Here is a 16789-nt window from a genome sequence, read left to right as displayed (position 1 = left end):
TCTTATTCCTGATTAAAACAATACTGCAATTGACATTTCCTTAGTTCAAAGCTCTTTTCGATATTTTCGAGTTATCTCTCCCAAACAAAAGTTAAATGTCCCCATCACGCAAGGTCGGCTTTCCCACTTTCCCAACAAATTGTCGACATTTTTCGGATGACAGAGTCGGAGTGAGGCGACTGGACGACCGGGCAGCGACTATTTTGAACCGGGATCGCGTTTCAGCGTCCATTTTAGGAGCACCTATTTTTATCGTGCCAATGAGAGCACCCTATCCTCTAGGAGGCGCTTCATAAATTATGTAAATTTATCGAATACAGGCCGGGATTAACGCTTTTCCGCGAAAAACGACAATTTCGGCGAAATTAACGCGATTCCGTTATCAAGCCGAAACATGTAATAATTATAATTAGATTTACGGTATTTTGACGGGAGCGAGCGCTCAACACGTTATTCTTTCTCGCTTGAATTGTGTCTGTTTTATAGATGCTTGGTCGAGGAAACGTAAACTGTAATGATAAAGTTTTCTTAATTAGCTCATTACTACTGCTAATGTTATGCGATTGTAAAGAAGATGGAAGCTTCGAAGTTCTGTTTTGTCCGCGTTGGCCATTAAACTTTATTAATGCAGGGAAGCTTGTGACAGATGGATTCAATATGTGTGTATTTTAGGGGGCGGAAAATAAAACCAACACGATCATAAAAGCGCCGGTTTAATTTGTTTCAGCTTTTATTACTTTATTAGCACCTGATTTATCCAACGGTACAATGTTAAATGTCCATAAAAAATCGAAATTAATTCGTTCCAACCACCCATGACAATCTCTGGTTCTTATCAGCTGACGAGGACAAGACGGAACTGTGCCATGTCATATTTCCTTTTATTATTTCCAACGTGTTATTGCGAACGAATTATAAGCTAAGCTCCATTTAGAATTAAACCTACTTTCTTGCAGAGTGTAACATGTTCACATTTGCATTTAAATAATTATTGTTCCGTAATTTACTGTTAATGTTAGTAATTATGAAGCTGAACGTGGAAACTGTAAAGAAAATCTTCCAAATCTAACAAATTTTGGTCTTTTTCAAGAAGCGCAAAGCGTGGAAAAAATCTTATTTTTCCCACGGAAGGAAAGTGGCACTTTTCTTATTCTTAAATTGAGCCGTAATTGCTGCTTCTTCAGCTAAACAGTTCTTGAGTTCCTGAGGTAAATATTTGCGTGAGTTTATTTCCAGAAGGAATTGCGGCTGTGTTCAAAAACAAACTCCGAAATGAGAATGGAAATTCTGCCAATGCGCACAATTTCGTAACTTATTTTTAAAGCAGATTGATATAAATTTTTCGAGAGACTCTTGCCAAGTTGTGACAAGATTTGGGGGCGTTTTGCCAACTAAGAGTTTGACTGCTTTTTTTGCGAACTGATCAACAATTTGTGGAGAATACAGTGTGTCCTATAGGTCCCGCACAAGCAAAATGAAAGCTCCGTGATGAATCGATAGCAAAGCATGAAATGAAAATCTAACCTGTCGTATGACCGGTGACTTGTCTCGTGACGTGCTGCTCAGTCCTGACCACCCTCTGCTGAGTCTGCTGAGTTTGGTGCGTTTGCGAGACTTGCTGCTGCTGCTGTCGATTCATCTCGTCACCACAAAAATCCGCACAGAACACAAAAAAAGAAAATTTGAGAAAAAAATGTGCACAAAATCACTATTGTCTGTATGTCGCGTTTTCGGTGCCTTCCGCGGCTTCAATTAGCAGAAGTTCAAGTCATCCCCGATTCTTTACCAAGACGTCGGTCGTTTGCGAATTGCGAGCGAAGAATGCAAGAGGCTCTCCCACTGCGGACGCCACTGCCACGCACGTGGTGGGGGCTAAGGGGGCTATTTTCAGCGCGGTGATACGCGATACGTGACGGCTGCTGGCCTGGTTAGCGCTTCTCTGACTCAATTTTGTTAATTCGGATGGTAATTAGATGGAGTCTTGGCGGTGGCTGGAGGGCTCGAGAGGGGGCCCCACGGCTTTTATCGAAATCTCGAAAAATTACTGTCGGGGGAAGCGAAACGCACACCTGTGGCGGTTTTTACTTTCATTCTAGAAGACGCAGAAGAAGTTCAAGAACGCTTCCTGTTTTGTTGGGGTTTTGTCACAATTTATTGGTGGTGTTTACAGTTCAGTTATAAATACACAAATTTCGAGCTTTCAGCTGAATCATTATTTACATTTTCGAGAAAAATTTCTTGGTCTGATACGATTATAGTCTTAATTAATCAATCCGAGACTTTGATTAAACGTATTTAATCTCTAATTAAAGTTAATGAGCATTGAGCTGATTTTTCAAGTTTGCGGTCGAGTTGCACAGTTCACCTAATTCGCACTTAAGTTTGGACTTCATATCAACTTCCCCAAGTTGTAGAACAAAATACACAGTTTTTAGAATTTTTATTTCGCAGATAAACGTTTCAAAATAAAAATTTATAACTCTTTTACTAGTTTAGTTTTGCTTGTCAACTCCCCTAAATTAGAATATTACAATAATAAACATTTAATTAAAATATTAGTCTAAAATACAGTTTTTAGAATTTTTAGTTTCGCAGATGAACTAGAAATTTCCAATTTTTCAAAATAAAAATTTGTAACTATGGAAGTTTTCACGCTGCGACCATAAAATTTAGGAAGTTTACTAGTTTAGACTTGCTTATTATATTCCCCAAAATAGAAAGTTGTAGAGCTAAAGACACAGTTTTTAGAATTTCCATTTCGCCGATGAACTAGAAATTTCCAATTTTTCAAAATAACAATTTGTAACTCTGCGAGTTCTCACGCTGTGACTATGAAATTTCAGGAGTTTTCTAGTTTGAACTTGTGTATTAACTCCTCCAAATTAGAATGTTGTAGAACAAAAAACACAGTTTTTAGAATTTTTAGTATCGCAGATGAATTGAAATTTACAATTTTTTAAAATAAAAATTTGAAACTCTGGGAGTTTTTACGCTGTGACACTGAAATTTTGAGAGTTTACTAGTTTGAACTTGTGTATCAACTCCCCCGAATTAGAACGTTAAAAAACAAAAGTTACAGTTTTTAGAATTTTTAGTTTCGCAAATAAACTAAAACTTTCTTATTTTTCAAAATAAAAATTTGTAACTCTGGGAGTTTTCACTCTGCGGCAGTAAAATTTGAGGAGTTTACTAGTTTAATTTTGCTTGTCAACTTCCCCAAATTAGAATGTTGTAGAACAAAAGCCACAGTTTTTAGAATTTTTAGTTTCGCAGATGAACTAAAACTTTCCAATTTTTCAAAATAGAAATTTGTAACTCTGGGAGTTTTTACGCTGTGAGACTGAAATTTCGATAGTTTACTAGTTTGAACTTGTGTATCAACTCCCCTAAATTAGAATGTTGTAGAACAAAAGCCACAGTTTTTAGAATTTTTAGTTTCGCAGATGAACTAAAACTTTCCAAATTTTCAAAATAAAAATTTGTAACTCTGGGAGTATTTACGCTGGAACAATAAAATTTGGGGAGTTTACAGTTTAGTCTTGCTTGTCAACTCCCCCAAATTATAACGTTGTATACCAAGAGACACAGTTTTTAGAATTTTTATTTCGCTGATGAACTAGAAATTTCAAATTTTTCAAAATAAAAATTTGTAAACCTGGGAGATTTCACGCTGTGACACTGAAATTTAAGGAGTTTACTAGTTTGAACTTGTGCATCAACTCCTCCAAATTAGAATGTTGTAGAGCAAAAAACACAGTTTTTAAAATTTTTAGTTTTGCAGATGAATCAGAAATTTCCAATTTTTCAAAATAAAAATTTGTAAACCTGGGAGTTTTCACGGTGTGACACTGAAATTTCAGGAGTTTCCTAGTTTGAACTTGTGTAACAACTCCTCCAAATTAGAATGTTGTACAGCACAAAACACAGTTTTTAGAATTTTTAGTTTTGCAGAAGAACTAGAAATTTCCAATTTTTCAAAATAAAAATTTGTAACTCTGGAAGTTTTCACGCTGCGATCATAAAATATAGGAGGTTTACTAGTTTGGACCTGCTTATTATATTCCCCAAAGTAGAAAGTTGTAGAGCTAAAGACACAGTTTTTAGAATTTTTATTTTGCTGATGAACTAGAAATTTCCATTTTTTCAAAATAAAATTTGTAAACCTGGGAGTTTTCACGCTGTGACACTGAAATTTTAGGAGTTTACATGTTTGAACTTGTGTATCAACTCCTCCAAATTAGAATGTTGTACAGCAAAAAACACAGTTTTTAGAATTTTTAGTTTTGCAGATGAACTAGAAATTTCCAATTTTTCAGAATAAAAATTTGTAACTCTGGGAGTTTTTATGCTGCGACAATAAAATTTGGGGAGTTTACTAGTTTGGACTTGCTTAACAACTCTCCCAAATTTGAAAGTTGTAAAACAATAGACACAGCTTTTAGAATTTTTAGTTTCGCAGAGGAACTAAAACTTTCCAATTTTTGAAAATAAAAATTTGTAACTCTGGGAGTTTTCACGCTGCAACAATAAAATTTGGGGAGTTTACTAATTTAGTCTTGCTTGTCAACTCCCCCAAATAAGAACGTAGTAGATCAAGAGACGCAGTTTTTAGAATTTTTATTTTGTTAATGAACTAGAAATTTCCAATTTTTCAAAATAAAAACTTGTAACTCTGGGAGTTTTTACGCTGCGACAATAAAATTTGGGGAGTTTACTAGTTTGGACTTGCTTATCAGCTTCCGCAAATTGGAACGTTATAGAACAAAGACACAGTTTTTAGAATTTTTATTTTGCTGATGAACTAGAAATTTCCAACTTTTTCAAACTCTGGGAGTTTTCACGCTGCGACAATAAAATTTGAGGAGTTTACTACTTTGGACTTGCTTATCAACTCCCCTAAATGGTTTGCGCCACAATTAAAAGAAGTGTTCAAAAGAAACTGTTTATTAATGAGACTTGTTAATTTACAATATTTACAACATTTAGTACTTTTAGTTTGGCAATATTCATAGCATAGTCTTGTTAATTTACTTTCTCAGTGGTAACAATTATTGTTAACCCCGCAATGAGGCCCATTGCACTTACCAACTGAAGAATTTTGAGGAGATTCAGGACGTCTGTAGAATTGTAATTCCGGAGAGGCGCTCTTGCGACCGGTTTTCAGTTGACGGTACGTCCCATACATATGAGATGGTACTCCTGAAATATTCCATAAAAACCATGAAAAAGAAACAATTTTACTTCAATAATTCATCGCGTCGCTGACAGAAATCGCAAGAATCTGCGCGAGAATAAATCGATTAGAGGCGTGCTTAGGGTTTAGTTCTTTTCCCAGGATTTTTAGTTCTTATGATGGCGATAAAGTCATTTTTTGTTAAGAGGAAAACCAAATATTTTTCTACGCGCCCACTTCAACACTCCCACGGGAGATTCTTTCGCACGCGAATTATTTTCAACTATTCCATTTATTTTCGATTTATTTTTGTAACTTTTGCAACGAGCGAAAGCGTCAAACATTGCTTTTATCTTCGAAATGGCGATATTTCACCGGTTTTGATTCATCGCTCGGTTTATTGTCCAAGCGCTCAATTAAAGAACAATCACTAAAATTTCCGTGATAATAAATTTAACTTTCAGCACAATTCCGTGCAATCACAAGCTGAAAATAAACCGTAATTCATAATAAGGAATTCGGGCGAAATGTGTGTTTAATTTTAGAACATCCTGAATGTAATAATTACGAATTGGGTGGTAACAGTGCGAAAAAATTCTGGACTTATTTATTTTCGATTGTTGAAAGTGATCCAGTTCGTAAATATCCTCAATATCAAATAAATGTCATCTTGCGTGATTTCACTAAAAGTATCATCGAAGTGAAGTCATATTCAGGCGCGAAATGTGTAAACAATGTACGTTTTGACACGTTAAATGTGTTTTAAGCCAAGTTTTAGGACGGAAACTATTCTTAGCCTGGAAATTCAGAGATGAGTCAAGGGGTGCATTTTTCGAGGTGTTACAAAAGATGCGATTTCGACGTGGGCTGTATTCTTGGAAACTTCAAATTTCGATGGTATGCTCGATATTTGGCCTTGAAGAGAAATAATATCTGCCAAAAGATTTGGTTTATTTATTTTACTAATTGACCGATTCATAGTTATTTTATTTTAAAGCTCAGTACAATTTCTTGTGTAATTTTTGACAATTCTTGGGTGTAAATCGGGCCTTCAATTTTTTAGGGAGAAAGCTGGGGAAAAATTGAATGTAAGCGTTGTCAAAGTTGTCAAAATTGCGCAGGACGATTAACTCATACGCATGTCAGTTGCGTCAAGGTCGAGCGCTTTTGCTACCAACCGCCACCGATTAAAATTACTAGGGGCTGCTGTCAACTTTATTATTTTAATGACTGTAATTGCCGTCTTTGATAGTTATTTCGTTATTTAAGGTTAGAATCTTGATGAAATAACTTTGGAAATTTTAAGATAACAAAGTTGGCAACATTGTCCCCCAGAATTTGACATTTGTCCATTTTGACATAAAATTACCTGTGCATCAAAGTTTACGTAATTTATCAGTGCTTAAACATGTCCCAAGCGAAGTAAAATTTTCTTGAGATGCAAAAACGGTAAGAAACAAATTGAATTTCGACACATTTCATTGACAGAACTTTTCAATTCAATCCATAAATTGATTCTTTTATGCACGCCTTGATTACCTTGGAAACGCAACAGATTAGCCAATCAATGAAGGGCTGCGATAGAATTGGTAGTTTCGGTGCGTTTTTGGCGATAAAACTTCAGGGGCGGATAATGCCAATAAAATTATTCTTTTCGGATTCACCTTAACACTTTATTTGACATGTCCGCGCGACTAAAAGAAATAAAATGTATTGTACTCCGCTTTATCAGTTGAATAATGACCACAATAACTCCAATTTGCACCACAATCTGACTACAAGCTCAATTTGCAAGAAGTAATTAGGTCAAATTCGCCAATTTATTCTTAGAACGACTATCAACCCACGTCTGCATCGGTTTCAATGCCCATTTTATGGTCCCACAGATTTATATATACGTTCCATGGTCACTTTCATTAAGCGAGTCAAATTTTAGATCTTTTTCTTCATATCTGAGTGTTAACAGAGGAGCTCTCTTTTCAACTTCACACTTCGGATAAACCGAATTGCAGTTGATCTATTTTCGGAACACTTTGGGCAAGTTTCCATTATACATGGAGTTGTTCTTTTATCGATTAATTGTATTTATATCTTCGGGTTTCGAGGAGAAGATCCTTGAAGAGTTATGATCGTCGGCGAAACGTCAGGCAAAAATACAAACAATCCGAATTAGAAAATGTGAGTAATACCTGAGCGCAAATTGTGCCAAATATTTTATTCACGATCTAAAGTTAGGATGTTTATTGGTTTCCAAAGAGGTTGAATTACACTGAATTTTTTTTGACTTAGACTTGCAATATTAGTACCGAAAGATACACCCTGAAGTAAATTGCACTTACCTTCTTCACCACCGAATTATTAGTAAACTCGCTCTGAAGTTCTTGTTATGTTGTTATCTTATAGCAGTCCTTCACCTTGAAGGTCACCCACCACCAAGAAGTTAAGGAAAGAGGAAAGGATCCCACAAGAATTAAAAGAAGAGTACCGCAGAAAAGCTTTAATGTCGATTATACAACAGACACAACAAATAAATGTAATAAATAATCGAGTAACAAATACAGTCAATAGCAAGACTATAACTAGACATGACCAGAACAGTTGTAGGAAGGTAACGATACCAAAAGTAAGTACTTTAACAGAATACATAAAAAGCATCAAATCGTATGAAAGAAACCAGTCGAGAAGCAATTTTCTAATCTACTTGAACGCACTTATTCACATAGTAAAAGACTTTGGCAGTGTCTAAAGCGTCGTGTTAGAGTACCACCACCGAATCTGATTAAATATAAGCCGAACGGCGCTCACCTGGTACCTGAAGAGTCGCCGTGGTGTTGGCCGACCCCACGGAGTTGGTGGCCGTGCAAGTGTACGTTCCTGCGTCCTCTGCAAAGAAACCAATTAGTTCATTGGTGGTAAAATGGGCGGTACTACCAGGATACGCCTGTGAGATGGTCAGTCGGCACACTCCGTTCCGGTAATGGAGCTGGTAGTCGCGCGAGTTCTCTATTATCCTGCTGTTCTTCGACCAGAGGATGTTGGGCGGCGGCTCCGACTGGACGATGCACTCGAACTTGGCGGGTTGGCCGCTCACGACAGCGATGTTGCGCAGGGGCTGGAGAAATTAGTTAGTTTCAAGGAGGATAAGCGAGGAAAACTAACCGTAATGAACATTGGTGCGCGGGCTTGGGCCGCATTTTGCGAGTTTTTGCCGTGGGTACTGCCCGGAGTACTAGGGCAGCTAGGAGGAGTCTCGGCTCCCTTTCTGCCCGAAGCTGAAAACAGAACGTCACAATAACGTCACCACAACACCAAAACAACAAAACAAGTTAGTACTACTCTTAACAACACGAAATCAGCCAAATCTGTCAGTATCAGTCAAGCCAAACCGGCACACCGAGTACCTGCAATAGTACTGTTAAAAGCTGGAGATGTGCTAGGCAAACTAGGCGACAGAGATACAGGACTACAAGACGATTGATCCCATCTCGAGCCGTGCAAGGTAGTACCTCTCCTGTTCTCGCCCTCGTACTCTGACATCTCGCTTTCAGAAGTCGGTTCCCATTTCACGTTTTTGCTCGGAGTGAATTTTTTCGGGCGAAACTGGGAATCTTTCTGGGTGGTTTCGTGGTACACCGGCATGTCAATGTCGGTGGTGCGTTTGGGGGGTTCAATTATCGTTTTTTTCGGAACGGGGATCTCCCCTTGTTTACTCTCGCCGGGTAAAATTATCCCGAACTCGTACCCGAAGTCGTACTTGAAATAGATGAGACCCGTATCGGGATCCACGTGTTTTGTACCTGGAGGGTTAGAATTTAGCACCTCCACCACCACCTGGAGGAAATACGAAGACTTACCGTACTGAGCAGCTCTGGTTTCTTCCCGATAGACTTGGGCGTCTGCATCTTCGACTTTAACCGCCGGTTTCTGTTGCGATTGCTTGTTGACATCGCTCATGATGTCCCGGACGAACTTCTGGGTGGTCGATTTGAACGCATGGGTCATACTGTCCATGTGTTCCGAGGCGATTTTCGTCGCTGCAGCTTTCGTTATTTTGTTATCGGCGATGTATCCATACTCTGGAGGACTTCCTGGGTGTAAATCCTTCACTGGAGGTTCGTACGATCGACTTCTTGCGACAACTTTCCCGGATTTACTCTCCATAAATCGTCGGTGGCTTTCGTGGCGTCTTCGCACCTCTCCATCGGTGTGGTCTGTGGTGACTGAAGGCATCAAAGGTGGTTGATCGAATTCCAAAGGAGACACCACTCGCTCGTGTGGTGCTGGTACGCTCAACGAACGGTGAGACGCAGGTGCTTTTACTGGTCTGTAGTGGTACCCTTCCGAGTCGCTACCCCCAGGACCCCATTTGGGTCGAATTCGAGCTTGATCAACTTCGCTCTCGTAGTCGCTCTCTCGGAATTCTCCCGGAACGAATTTCGTGGGTTTTGGAGGCGGGGGGCCTCGGCTCCGCCTCCCTCTATCCGGCTCGGCTTTGTAAGGGAAGGGCTCCAACTTAGACTCCTCCCTTCTTTGATCCCCGAACTTAATCACCTTGGTCGTTTGCTGCATGCTCACCGTTCTTCTACAATTCTCACTTGCTTCATTAAAATGAACGACATTCGACGTCTCGGTCTGAATGGCGTTGTGATATGGGGCGCTCGTCACAGAGCGATAGTACTGCGTTTTCTGGGGCGGGACATACCCCATTTCAGGGGGCGTTCCCGGTTGCAGCACCACCACTTCCCTCCTTACAGCGGGCGTGGCTATGATAGTCTCCGCCGGGACAAACTTAGGCTTGACGGGTTGAGGGGCGGGCTTAATAATCTCCTCTAATTTAACACTAGGTTTGACTTTCTCGATTGGTTCGAATTTTGGGCGAGGCGGCCCTTCGATATGCGGCGGCCGATCAAACTCAGTGGGCGGAGTCGGGGTACGACCGGACTGTTGCGATTGACGGCCGCCGGGGGTGAGGAGTGGCCGTACAGGTCTGTAGGCGGGCTCGCCATCTGATCGCCACACAGAAGGGATGCGTCCTTCGTAGTCACTTTCGTAATCGCTTTCACGAAATTCGCCTTTGACGAATTTGGAAGGACTGGGAGGCGGGGGACAACGAGGCTTCTTGGGGCGTGGCAGCTCCGCCTTGTAGGGGAAGGGCTCGAGTTTGGTGTGCCTTTCCTGTTGTTCGATTCGTTGCTCGGAGGTGACGCTGGTAATAATGGGCGTGGCCACGAGTTCCTTCACAAAAAAAAAAAAGAAATTAAGGTTCGTTCAAACACCCGAAATAAATCCATGCAAATCACGTAAGCTACAGTTAAAAATACCATAGAAAACTGTTAAAAGTCACACTAAAAAGAGGTAAAAGCACACAGCCGAACCTTCTTCGCTGAAGAAACCGACGCCGCGACGTGTTTCTTATGTTGGGAAATCTTAGGAGCGTGGGGTTTGGGAACAACGACCTTTTGCTGCGAGGTCTCAAAAACGCGCTCGCTGCTTTGCGAAACATGTTTGTACTCTTCGTGACGATACTCCGTCTTCAACGACTTTTTCTGCAGAGAAAACGGTTCGTCGGTATCCGCCATGTACCCATCGATATTCTTGTGTTTGGCCTTCGGCGACTCCGGTCGTCCTTTTCGTTCGGGCGGAGCTTCCGCGTAAATGGGCGGAGACCCTGGTTTAATCTCCGGTGGGGGCGGAGCCACCTCTCTTTTCACTTCGTGACTCCTCGTGTAATGCTTAGTTTGTTTCTTAACTTGCTGGATTGTTTCTTTTTTGCGTCTAGCTGCTTCTAGATTAATATCCGGGCGTGGCGGTCCTTGGAATTGTGGCGGTTGGTCGAACTTTGAAGGTGGTAACGGCTCGGGTTCTACAGATCTGGATCTACCAGTGGAGGTAAGTTTTGGTGCTCTTACTTTCCTGTAGCTTGGTTCTTCGGTGTCGCTAGCGGAAGGTTTCCACTTTGGAGGGATTCTAGCGAACTCAAAATCGCTCTCGTAGTCGCTGTCGGTGAATCTTCCTTTGATGAACTTGGAGGGAGTCGGCGGAGGACCCACTCTTGGTGGTCGGGGTTTCTCAGGTTCCGCCACGAAAGGAAAAGGTTCCAAATCCGGGAACCTTTCAAATGGCACGGATGGGATCACCGGCGTGACGGCCTTCACGGGCTTCGCGGGTATTGGAGGCGCTTTCGGTTGTTCCTTCTTCGGTGGTAAGGGCGGGGGGATGGTTCTCACAGCACCTGGAGGAACTTTCGCCGGAATCCTCTCCAAATTCCTCTCCAAATCCTGCTCCATCATCTCCACATACGACTGACTTCTTTCACGTGGTGGTTGCGCAAAAGCAATCTCTGGAGGAGGTCCGGGCTCCAGGTACACCTCGTCGGTGATGTCCTGCACCGACACCGGTCTTATTGGAAGACTCTCAATACTCGGCTGAATAGTCTGTGGAGGCGGCCACGTCTTAAGCACCTCCGACGGTCTAACATTTCTTTCTTCAGTGAACTCTCGTCTTTCACTGCTGGTTTCGTACTGTGACTGCATGAAAGAACTGTGCTGAACATCGGTAACCTTCCCGATGTAGTGAGTTACCACCGGCGGAAGAGTCTCCTGGACAATCTCAGTTTTCCTAAAACTCTGCTGCACCGGAGTCCGTTCAACAAAACTCTTCGTTTCTTTAACCTCCGTGCGAACCTCAGGAGTCCACTTCTTCTCAAGAGTACTCTGCACCGACCACGACGGTTGAACTTTCACTTCTTCCGGTTGAGTTGGTGGCCACGACTTATCTTGAGTTTCGGAGAACTTATGCGCCCAGGCCTTCTCCATTTGGAGAGCATCCGCAGAAGGTCCGCCGCTCTCCACATGTCTAGAATAGCTCGAAGAACTCGAAGATTGGAACGACTTCTCGATTTTCTCTGAATAACTCGACTTCGGAGTCTCTTCAATCAACTTAACTCGTTCTTGAACCTTGGAAATTGGTGGAGGCGCCGGGTAGATAATTTCAGCTGGTGGCTCCGGTTTTAGGGAAACTTCTTCGCGGGTGAAAGACTTGTAGTGTTGAACCACCGGCTCTGGTGCTCGGATTTCGTGAGTGTAGGACTTGTACTCTTGTACGAGTGGCTCTGGAGGTTTCGGTGTCTCAACTTTAGAAACCTCTTCGAATTTTTTGTAGACTTCGGATTTGATGGCGGTCGGAACGGATCTTTCTTTAGGTGGTGGTTCATCCCCTTCTTTGATTTTCTTCACGAAGTATTGAAGAGACGACTGTTTTGATATTGAGCTGGTTTCAATGCCCGTCTCCTCCGTTTCCAGTTTTTTCTCTTCAAAGAATTGACTAGAAGGTTGGCAAACCTCGAAATCCGTTTCTCTTTTGAGCACAGGAGAGGCTCTTATTATGGGTTGGGGCATCGGTATTTCCGGTACCGTATGCTCTAACTTTATAGTTTTAGACTCTTTGGAAAACTCCTGTTTGGTCATTGAGGTGAATTCAGACTTGGAGGAAACTTGAGGGAAAATTTTAGGAACTAGAACAGGTTCTGGAACGATTTTAGGAACTTCGATCGGTTTAGACGTCGTAGAAACTGAAGATGTCACTTTATCAGCAGCTGACGTCTACAAGATGTGTGGAAAAAAACACAAATGAGAAGAAATCTACCACCACCACCAAAGAAGTGATCAGAAGAACACTTACCAGAGTTTCATGTTTTCTGACGTCTTCAAAGACGACAGTTTTGACCACCTCCACCATAGTATCAGGGGTTGGTTCAAACACAGCTATGTCTGCAATGCTTTGGGCTTCGCCACCGGAGTTCACCGCGCGGACCATGAAGCGCCCAGACAAATTCATCTCAGCTGAAGAGTTTTTGTTAACACTTCTCCACAGACTGAAGACTTACCTTTGTCGATGATGAGTGTGTGCGAATTTCCCATCGTCTTCACTTTGGGTTTGTCACCCAGCGCCTCAGATATGGGCACACCGTCTTTGTACCACGTGACTGTTGGGTCCGGGGTTCCGGTGACCTCCACCTCCATGACCACGCGGTCGCCTTTCTTGATCACTTGCGCTTGGAGGCGGCGGCCGAAAACTGGAGGGAACACGGTTTCTGGAAACTAAAATTGAAGCTGCGGTCTTAAGTTGAGGAGGACTTACTTCTGACCACTAAGTCGGCGGTGCTAACGGCTTTCCCGGCTTCGTTGACCGCCGTGCAGGTGTACCTTCCAGCGTCGTCGATCTTGGCGTCTTTGATGACCACAGTGGCCTTGTTTCGGTCGACGGTGATGGTGAGCCCCGGGCCTTGCCGAAGATCTTCACCATTCTTCGTCCACTTGATCTCAGGCGATGGTAGTCCATCGACAATCCCCTCAAGAACCACGTCAACGTTTTGATCAACAATTTTACCAGTTACTGGAGTGACAAACTTCGGTGGCCGCGTTCGTATCGCTGGCTTCTGCACCACGTGTTCTATTGTCTTCTGCTTCGTTTCTTCCCCTCCGGAAGTGAAAACTGAAGACGACTTCTCGATGATGGTAGCCGGTTGCTTCCCCACTTGGTGGAACTCTTCGATTTTATGCGACTCGCTGATTTGGGGCGCTTGCTGGTTGATCTGCTTGAACGACTGTTGGTCTTGGGCGGAGAAACTGTGGATTTGGACGTGGGGCTCTTCGGCGCCGCTAGACGTGGTGATTTTCTGCGACTTCGAAGTTGACGATTGAGTGTGGATTTCTCTGTTGATAATGTAGGAAGACTCAACGTGTTGAGTCAAGTCGCGTTGGAACTCCGGAAGAGTGATGGCAGAGACGCTCTGCACGGATAACGTGGAGGCGCAACTGGCTTTTCCAACTTCGTTCTCGGCGACGCAGGTGATGGTTCCTGCAACTTCTTTGTTGACTTCTGGGATTGTTAAAACCTGGCGGTCTCCAGAGGTTGAAATCAGGATTTTCTTCCCGGTGATGGGCTCTCCGTTGAACAGCCACCGGACTTTAGGGGTGGGCTTGCCTACCACTATGCACTCAAACTTGGTGGAGGTGCCTTCGAAGGCAACGCGGTCGTTGAACATCTCTTTGAAGACAGGCGCGGATTTGATCTCTTCGTGTTTGATGATCTCTGGCGGCTTCATTGATTTTACGATGAGCTGCGAGAAGCACTTCGCGTCTCCTGAAGAATTCGTGGCTTTGACGGTGTAGACGCCTTTGTCCTCCGGGCGCACGTTTTCGATTTCGAGTTTGATGGTACCATCGGCGTCGTGGGTGATCTTCACGTGGTCCGTGGCGGCGATGGGTTGGTTGTTGAGCAACCACTTCACTTCTGGTCGTGGCTCCCCGACCACATTCCCTTCGAACGTGACTTTTTCTCCTTCTGAAACCAACACGTCGGAGAGGAGCTTCGTGAATTTTGGAGGCGTCCCAGGAGGTTCTTCTGGCTCCGGTGGCTTCGCCACAGCCTCTGGAGTCACCGCCAAAGAACATTTACTCGAGGCTTCTCCCGCTGAATTGAGCGCGACGACTTTGTACACACCGGCGTCTTCAGAGAGAGCTTCTTGGATGATGAGAGAGCAGCGATCGCCTTGGAAGAGTAACTGGAAGTCCGGGGACTCTTTAACAGGTCGGTCGTCGTGGTACCAAATGACTTCCGGTTCCGGTTGGCCGACTATCACGCAATCCAGTCTTACTCGATTGCCTTCGGTTACCGTAACGTTAGTTAATGGTAACTGGATGGACGGTTTGACGGGTTCCATGTCGCTGGCCAACTCAGAGTCGGAAGTTTCTGTAGGAAGGCGTCCTTTGACCGAAACACTACAAGCACTGGAAGCTTCACCGGCTATGTTCTTCGCGTGGACCATAAAAGTGCCGGCATCCTTCGGAAACGCCTCGAATACCAGCAAAGTGGCCTTATTTCCCTCAAACTGCAACTGAAAGTATATTTAGAGAATTGCAGCTGTGGTTTTGAAAGAACTGTGATCGGATGAAACGGCATTTGTGGAAAAATGCGAGTTTCAGCAGGTCGGATCGGTGCCAAGACGGAAAAAAGGCCAAACCCACGTCTTCGCCGATAAAAATAATGCGTGCAATTGCGTTAATCATCATCGGAATCGTTAGCAGGAAAATTGGTACTTACTTTCAGCTCGCGCGCCTCTTTCACAGCTTTGCCGTTGTGTGACCAAGTCAGGATTGGTGGGGGCAATCCAGAAACTTCACATTCCAATTTTATTTTCTGTCCGGCCCTCGCCATCACATTGGACAGAGGCAGGATAAACTTGGGCGCTTCCATCGGCTCCAGAGCTGCACACATAAATTTGCGGGTTGTGAAATTGGTCTAGAAATTTTGTTTAGGCGCCCACGACTTTCAATTCGCATTTCAAAAAGCAATAAGTGTGTAAACTGTTTATTCATGTACAAGAAGTATTTTTACAACACAATAAGTAAAAATAGGTTCACTCGGGCAATTATTTCCGCAGTTTCGTTCCAACACCTTGGACACTATTGATGTCACTGTGGAGCTTATGAAGTTCAGAAATGAAATGTGGACAGAACGTGCCAAAGTAGAAGAAACAAAGGTTTAAACTGATCAAATTTAATTTTAGATCAAAAATCGCCTACTCGCTTATAAAGTGCAGAGAGACGAAAGCAGCGAATTATGCGAAAATAAAGCAGAGCTCATTGCCATCAGTCCACACTGCTGAATAAATTTTCGGTGTAAATCTGGCTTCCAATCCTTTAGGGAGAAAATCAGGGGAAAATCAAGGTCAAGCGCTTTTGCTGCCAACTGTTAGGATCAAAATCGCTAGGGGTTGCCACCAATTTTACATGTTATTGAGTAGACTGATAGTAATGGGCTCTAGTAAAGATGATTTGACAGTTTAGGTTGCGTTCAGTTTGACAGTTATTTTTTTTATTTGATTTTGAAATCTTGATGAATCTTTGGTAATTTTAAAAGGACAAGGTTGGCATTATTATTGTCCCCCAGAATTTGACATTTGAAAATTTTGACTTAAAAATTCCTGTGCATTAGTTTTACGTAATTATTTAGTGCCAAGTGCCACATGCTCCAAGTGAAGGGAATTTTATTAGGGAAGGATATGAGAACTTTTCGCTTGGTCTCAAAAATAAAAATTTCTAAAATCTGTGTATTTTGCTCCACAATTTTGCAATTTTGTGGAGTTAATACATGACTTAAAAACAATAACTTCCCCAATTTTTATAGTTATAGCACCAAAATTACGAATTATAGTGAAGGACGTGGGAACTTTTTGCTAGGTCTAAAAATAAAAATTTCTAAAATGTGTGTTTTTTGTTCTACAATTTTGCAATTTGGTAGAGTTAATAAACGACTCAAAAATAGTAACTTCCGCAAATTTTATAGTTGTAGCACTAAAATTACCGAAATCACGAATTTTAGAGGTGAAAGTACCAACTTTTCGATTGGTCTCAAAAATAAAAATTTCTAAAATCTGTGTTTTTAGCTCTACAATTTTGAAGTTTGGTAAAGTTAATACAAAACTTAAAAATAGCAACTTGCCCAAATTTTATAGTTGTGGCACAAAAATTACCAAAATTACGAATTTTAGAGGAGGAAGTGGAAACTTCTTGCTTGGTTTCAAAAATAAAAATTTCTAAAATCCATGTTTTT

General features: G+C 42.2%; 1 protein-coding gene across 1 annotated transcript in view; it reads right to left on the bottom strand.

The window, feature by feature from the left end:
- Positions 1–16789, bottom strand: part of sls (sallimus) — a 145248-nt gene that overhangs the window by 75083 nt on the left and 53376 nt on the right. Inside the window, exons 19-29 of the mRNA XM_088050807.1 lie at positions 15278–15441; positions 13313–15071; positions 13059–13265; positions 12854–13014; positions 10549–12774; positions 9028–10408; positions 8575–8970; positions 8333–8445; positions 8105–8285; positions 7979–8056; positions 5086–5199 (exon numbers count right to left, since the gene is read on the bottom strand). Of these exons, the coding sequence (XP_087906933.1) occupies positions 5086–5199; positions 7979–8056; positions 8105–8285; positions 8333–8445; positions 8575–8970; positions 9028–10408; positions 10549–12774; positions 12854–13014; positions 13059–13265; positions 13313–15071; positions 15278–15441 (6780 nt within the window). The remainder of the gene's footprint in view (positions 1–5085; positions 5200–7978; positions 8057–8104; positions 8286–8332; positions 8446–8574; positions 8971–9027; positions 10409–10548; positions 12775–12853; positions 13015–13058; positions 13266–13312; positions 15072–15277; positions 15442–16789) is intronic.

The sequence above is a fragment of the Gnatocerus cornutus genome, chromosome 2, assembly GCF_029298725.1.
Source record: "Gnatocerus cornutus isolate USDA-ARS CGAHR chromosome 2, icGnaCorn1.1, whole genome shotgun sequence".
Classification (NCBI taxonomy): Eukaryota; Metazoa; Arthropoda; class Insecta; order Coleoptera; family Tenebrionidae; genus Gnatocerus; species Gnatocerus cornutus.
This window is presented reverse-complemented; position numbering and strand designations above follow the sequence as displayed.